Here is a 6,827-nt window from a genome sequence, read left to right as displayed (position 1 = left end):
CTGGAAGAAACACGTTTTTCTGAGTCTTCTTTTGTTTCTTTTCCTCCTTGTTCATTTGATTCTTTGTGTCGCCTGCTTCCCTAACTGCTGGTCTAGGACTATAGTTATCTCCCCTAGTCCGGCTTGTAAGTTTTCACACAAAATTAAATCTTAAAAATAATTTACTACGTGAGGCCTGATGGAAATGATTTATTATTTGCATTGTCATCGGAAAAAGAGTAAATAATGAAAATGTCAGACCTCTAGGACGATGGGATGTGAATACAAATAGATTACAAAGTTCCAACCTGACAGAGAACATCGTGAGTTAAATAAAAGTTTGTGACAATAGAAATAATATTAACTCTAGTGACTGGGTCACGTGGTACTAATATTCATATTCCAGCATGGTCTAACCTTCATGGCAGTCAAAGAGGTTGTTGAACAAAGAGGTGAAGGCATCCCGTCTAGATCTTCTAAAGCTGTCTGTAAATGTTGGTATGTTGTACATTAATGCCAATCATGACATATTTCCTTCCAGAATTCTATCATGGCTTCCATCCAGGTCGAAATTGTCGACTCGATGTCGAAGTGTGACCGCGTGTTGCACCACCTCAAAAGAGAACCTTACCTGGCTGTTGATGGGGAAGGTGTCAACCTCAGCAAGACCGGCCACTAACCCTCCTGCAGATAGGAACTAAAGATGGAAAGGTCTATCTCTTTGATGTCCTCACTGAGCGCAGAATGCTGGATACAGGTGGACTCAAATCCATTTTGGAAAGTGAAACAATTGTCAAGGTGAGGAATGAGTGTTAGTGTGCACTTCACCAGCCTTGATGGTGTTCATTCCAGGTAGAAGTCGCTGTTTTCCTGTCCCCAGCCCAGTGTACTCACTGAGTCATGCCTCATGTCACGTGTCACAACGCTGGAAACAACTGGAAAATCATATTAGATTTTGTTACAAAATGGTGACTGTGTGCGAAAATAAGCATCGGTTACAGGTCAGATGCAATGTTTACGAGGCTACATGAATATTACTAAAAGAAGCTAATTTTATTCTCCATCTTTCCCCATTCACAGGTGATGCACTCCAGCAAGAACGACGCAACGGCGCTGTACTGGCAGTTCGATGTGAAGCTGCACAACGTGTTTGACACGCAGCTGGCTTGCATGGAGCTGCAGCGAGCAAAGGGTCGACGACTTCCCAGCCGCATGAAGCTGGCCGAGGTGTGCAGGCTCTACTGCCCTCAGAAAGCCGACTTGCTGGAGGAGAAAGAGGATGTACAGGTAAGTCACATGTCAATCTGTTTTCTGTTTTATGTTGAAATCTGACGAAATGTACACCTGGCTGAGCTACAGATGGACGCAAAAACTGTTTGTGGCTCGTACTTTTGAGAGTTCATGATGTTATCTGTCAATTACTTGTCGTTATTCTCTTACCAGCAAACAGACAGCAGGTACAATAGTGACGTCAACAAACAACATCTGAACTATAAAAGAATAAACAACAATACTAACGAAGAATAAAGTCAGATACAGAAAACACAAAGAGGAACCAAATAACAAGAACATCGCAGTCTCTCTAAATCGTATTGATGTTTGTTTTACATTATTTACATGTGTCTGCTTTGTATTTATCACTTTATCTAACTTATTATGTATTGATGGTTCGTAATGATTTCTGTTTGCACAGACCCACTGGTCCAAGAATGAAGGAGAATTCTGGGCTAAGCGTCCAATGACGCAGGAAATGATTGACTACGCAAGTCAGGATGTCCTGGTCCTCATACCGGAAGTTTATATGGCAATAAAAAGGTTACTGATACAACGACTTTAACTCTCTGTGTGTGTGTGTGTGTGTGTGTGTGTGTGTGTGTGTGTGTGTGTGTGTGTGTGTGTGTGTGTGTGTGTGTGTGTGTGTGTGTGTGTGTGTGTGTGTGTGTGTGTGTTACGAAGCATTTGATGTCTGTCTTAGAAAAATGTGAGTTGTTGGGAGACCAAGGCAGACTTGGAAAAGACCAATAGAGAGCGAAGCGAAGGACGACAGAATCACATGGACCCAACTGTTGTAAGCCACACAAAAAAGCCAAACTTTTGTTCCCCATTAACTGTTTCTAACACAAGCTTACTTTGTCCATCTCCAGAGAAGTGGAGACGAGAGGTCTGACCAGCCAACTGACCACACAAACTTGTCTAGACATCGAGGGGACGATAAACAGAGAAGTGAAAGAAAGGATCGAAGAAGAAGAAGATGCCATGGTTCTTGAGATTCTTCAGAACTTTTCGAGGACCACCAGGCCTCCAGATCGTCTGTCTGACATTACAGATGAGGTGAGTCTAGCCTGGTAATCCAAGCTTTCAGCTCATCCTATTGCTTCACGGCGGAGCGACTTTGAAGACTGGCACACCTGTCTCTGCACACCTGCCTATGCATACCTACCTATGCACACCTGTCTATGCACACCTACCTATGCACACCTGTCTATGCACACCTGTCTATGCACACCTACCTATGCACACCTACCTATGCACACCTACCTATGCACACCTGTCTATGCACACCTACCTATGCACACCTGTCTCTGCACACTTGCCTCTTCGCACCTCCCTCTGCACATCTCCCTCTGCACATCTCCCTCTGCACACATTATATCACCTCCCCCACCCGACACACCAGTTCAGCTTGACATAGTGGTTTAAAATAACCATCATGACAATACATATATATCCATCTACAAGTTTAAAAGTTGTTGATACTTAAATCTTTATTTTAAATAATCTACAAATAGTACAATATCCGTGTAGGTCTCTAGTCTTTCTGTAACCCATGTTTTAACCTATATCTTGATCTGAAAGGTTATCTGAAGTTTTACTCTGAGTCTGCAGCTAAAAGTTTACCTGGACTTTTATTCTGTATATGAAGAAAAAATAATCCGTTTTTCTTCACCTGTAAGATGAAGGTCTGCGGTCCACCTGTAAGTTTTAGCCTCTGTCTCATGCAGGATGTTTTGGATGCTATCACCCGGCTGAGGAGTGATCGTCTGGACACAGAGGGACTACCACCGAACATCCGGAGCCTTAAGGTTCAGAGCCTCACAAGCAAGGTGGAGGAGATAAGAACTGAGCTTGATGAAAAGGTAAACGGGTACAAGAGTAGGACACCGCACCACGAATTACCTAGCATCCATCTGGTGGAACAGATGGCATTAGAATAGATGGCATGTATGTACAGACTTTTTAAAACAGTTCTGCAATGGCAAGTCTGTGAGCACTTCTACCATCCTACATAGTTTGTCTGTGTATCTTTAGAACTCTGTTGACTTCCGTCAGTCACGATACAGAGCAGGGGACCGGGTACATGCTCAAGATTCTTAAAGATTATCCTTTTGAGTTATCAATGTATGCACAGATTATTGCGCTCCTGTAGTCAGCATAAATTAAGAAAATTTCTTCTACCCAGGGTTTTATTTTGGATATACAAACACTGAGAATATTTCAATAATTTGTTAGCTCGGCAGTTTTCACTCGGGCAGCGGTTGTGTCGACACACAGTCCACCCAACCAGTTAGAAGACATTTCTGAACGGTGATAAGTTTACCTGATGTCGTTGGAACGTGCGTTGTTTTTGTTACTGCATTGTACTTAGGGGTGGACAATCCTGTTCCAGGGGGAGAGCATTAAGCCGAGCGGCAACCTGTATGGCGTCCTCTTCAGAAGCATATGTCACTCGGGAGATGATGCTCTGATTCAGCTGGCAAGAGGAATTGAAAGTCGACTGGACAAAATCCTACTGAAAGACATGGAAAGGAAGTACACCAAAAACACTCCCATCCAACACATCGCGGACTTTGAGAAACGCGTCCTGGACAGAGCCCTTCATCCTCGAGGGGAAAATGACCCCGCCGTGACCCCAGTGCTGCTGCGCCTGTACTGGCTGCTGCAGGAAGAGAGCATCGACTCAAGCATGCAGCAGTTCCATGATAACCGTCCTGCTTTCCGGATCAACCAAGGCTACGAGAAAAAGCTTCGATATTTTCTCAGTGGAAGGGCGTCCCCTCTCGACTGCAGACGAAGGCGCAAAGCTTTATGAGAGAGTTGGAGGCCGCGAGGCTCGTCGTCAGGCCCCCCTTCGGTGAACAACACTGAGAGAACATTACAAGACAAGTAGGACGATGAAACGAAGACAGCACACCTGTGACTATGACAAGAAACAGCACACCTGTGACTGTGACAAGAAGACAGCACACCTGTGACTGTGACAAGAAGACAGCACACCTGTGACTATGACACGAAGACAGCACACCTGTGACTATGACAAGAAGACATCACACCTGTGACTGTGACAAGAAGACAGCACACCTGTGACTGTGACAAGAAGAACAGCACACCTGTGACTATGACGAAGACAGCACACTGTGACTGTGACAAGAAGACAGCACACCTGTGACTATGACAAGAAGACAGCACACCTGTGACTATGACAAGAAGACAGCACACCTGTGACTATGACAAGAAGACAGCACACCTGTGACTATGACAAGAAGACAGCACACCTGTGACTATGACAAGAAGACAGCACACCTGTGACTATGACAAGAAGACAGCACACCTGTGACTATGACAAGAAGACAGCACACCTGTGACTAATGACAAGAAGACAGCACACCTGTGACTATGACAAGAAGACAGCACACCTGTGACTATGACAAGAAGACATTCACACCTGTGACTATGACAAGAAGACAGCACACCTTGACTTGTGACAAGAAGACAGCACACCTGTGACTGTGACAAGAAGACAGCACACCTGTGACTATGACAAGAAGACAGCACACCTGTGACTATGACAAGAAGACAGCACACCTGTGACTATGACAAGAAGACAGCACACCTGTGACTATGACACTGAGACAACACACCTGTGACTGTGACACTGAGACAACACACCTGTGACTGTGACACTGAGACAGCAAACGAATGAAGATGTAACCACTGTCAGTACTTCTTTCCCTCCTGCTTCTGTAGCCTTTTAAAATTCTTAAACTTTGCGGACAAAGTTTTTGTGAGCCTGTCAGGTAAATGTCCTGTAATTAAAGGATGGATCTTGATTATACTTCTGCTTTTGACAGACATGTACACGTGTCAGCATTGTGTAGCTTGTTGTCGGTTTACTCAGTAATTGCACTTTGTGATTATGTAAACAGGACTAAATTGCGAGGAAAACATTTCACTTATCAACAGGCCGTAAAAAGATGATAATTAGTGAACTTGATAAAATTGTGGAGCAATTGTAGATGACATTTTGTAACTCTCTATCATGGTCATGTGTATTTTTTACTTAATACTTAAACTTTACAGACTTTTTTAAATCTTACCAGATTGATAGAGACAAATATAAATAAATATAGACAGAGAAAGACAGACAGATAAATTGTCTTTAACTGAAAGTGCGGGACGCCTTTATTCTCAAAGAATTACCTTTAATGTGGATAATCTCTAGTTTTATCTAGTTTTTTAAAATGTTATTTTAAATGTTACTGTAATATTAGACAACGTGTTCTGAATGTTCTTAACACATGATGGATTTTTCTCTTCTGTATTATTTGTTTATTATTTATAAAGTGGAGATTCATTCATCTTGTGTACGACTTTGTGTGTCCTACAAATCACTTTGCAACATCTTGTCTTTATTCTCATGGCACAACATGATATTCCTCACATTATGTGGCCAGCTTCACAACATGTTGGTTTGTGTTTGTCCCAGTGTGATCACAGTAGCAAGTGATACATGTTGTTGTGTTCTTCTCACCTTTAAGTACACAACATGATAATTGCTTACAGACCAGTCCCAGCACAGAATCTTATACAACACTGAGCTAGAGATAAATTAGACACACGAGGAATGATCTAATAATTAAAAGAAAATGTGAGATAATTAAACATGCAACAGCAACAATCACAGCCCATAACAGGAAGTGACCCCAATGGGGGTAACCCTCCCTCCTTGGTAACGGTTACAGTATCGATACACGAACCCCTCCCTCCCACACCTCTCGCCTCCCTCGTCTGACACAACAACTGAAATATGTGAGCAGACGACAGCCACTGCCCCCCACGATCTTGCAATCCTGTCTTTGAAAACAGGTGTGCCGCCGTCTTTCCTTCCACCTCTCGCAACCTGGAGGGTAAGGTAGTCTCCTGCCTGAAGTGAAGACTAGGGTTTGTTGGTGTAAACAAGTCCACCTTACCACCTTACCACCTTACTAACACGCCGAGACATGCTGTGATGGTATGATTAGATGGATTGCCTGAGTGAATGTGTAGCAACATGCTTAGTCTGACTTATCCAGCGGTCAGGGCAGACACCTGTCTGGTCTTCACTCACGACTGAGTCACATGACTCACATCAAAGTGGACTCCAGGTAGAGGGGGGAGGCTGGGGGCCTGTCGTGCAAAGTCATCAAAGTATCAAAGGTGTGCAAGAGTAGGGGGTCCTGATGACTGACTACAGGTTGTAATGAGCTCCCCTGCCTTGGCATGAGATTAATACACTAAACCTTTGCTTCTCCTCGTGATTACTGAAAATATTGTCTCCATGTACGTTTATCTCAGACTTCCTCTGTCATTCTCTCTCTATTATTCCCCCTTCTCTCTCTCTCTTTCTTTCTTTAAGATCTATTTATTCAAAACCTTCCAAAGAAAATGGAAAAAAATGGCAACAGCATGATCAGCCTAATGAGAGTTTGAGAGCCTGCTGTGAATTTGAATCAGGTTACTTTTCCAGTCCCTCTAGTCCCTCTATTAATTGTTGTATACATTCACTTCTTCACTCGTTCACCCACCCTCGC

At 43.4% G+C, this 6,827-nt stretch overlaps 1 protein-coding gene across 1 annotated transcript; it reads left to right on the top strand.

Annotated features, from left to right (window-relative positions):
* The first annotated feature begins 521 nt into the window (after positions 1 to 521).
* Positions 522 to 4,261, top strand: LOC112557776. Its single transcript, XM_025227810.1, has 6 exons — positions 522 to 777; positions 1,060 to 1,266; positions 1,673 to 1,794; positions 2,124 to 2,310; positions 2,982 to 3,116; positions 3,647 to 4,261. Exons 1-6 carry the CDS (start codon positions 724 to 726, stop codon positions 4,067 to 4,069), a joined length of 1,128 nt encoding a protein of 375 aa, XP_025083595.1. The 5' UTR covers positions 522 to 723; the 3' UTR covers positions 4,070 to 4,261.
* Positions 4,262 to 6,827: the final 2,566 nt, after the last annotated feature.

Source organism: Pomacea canaliculata, linkage group LG2 (assembly GCF_003073045.1).
Source record: "Pomacea canaliculata isolate SZHN2017 linkage group LG2, ASM307304v1, whole genome shotgun sequence".
NCBI classification, from domain to species: Eukaryota; Metazoa; Mollusca; class Gastropoda; order Architaenioglossa; family Ampullariidae; genus Pomacea; species Pomacea canaliculata.
Note: the sequence above shows the minus strand (reverse complement) of the source record. Positions and strands in the feature narration are given on the sequence as shown.

Excerpts from the sequence above, each read along its gene's own strand:
- LOC112557776 (XM_025227810.1), top strand. The coding sequence starts at position 724 with ATGCTGGATACAGGTGGACTCAAATCCATTTTGGAAAGTGAAACAATT. Across the intron at positions 778-1,059 it reads AAAGTGAAACAATTGTCAAG|GTGATGCACTCCAGCAAGAA; the intron begins GTGAGGAATGAG and ends CCCCATTCACAG. Across the intron at positions 3,117-3,646 it reads GAACTGAGCTTGATGAAAAG|GGGGAGAGCATTAAGCCGAG; the intron begins GTAAACGGGTAC and ends ATCCTGTTCCAG.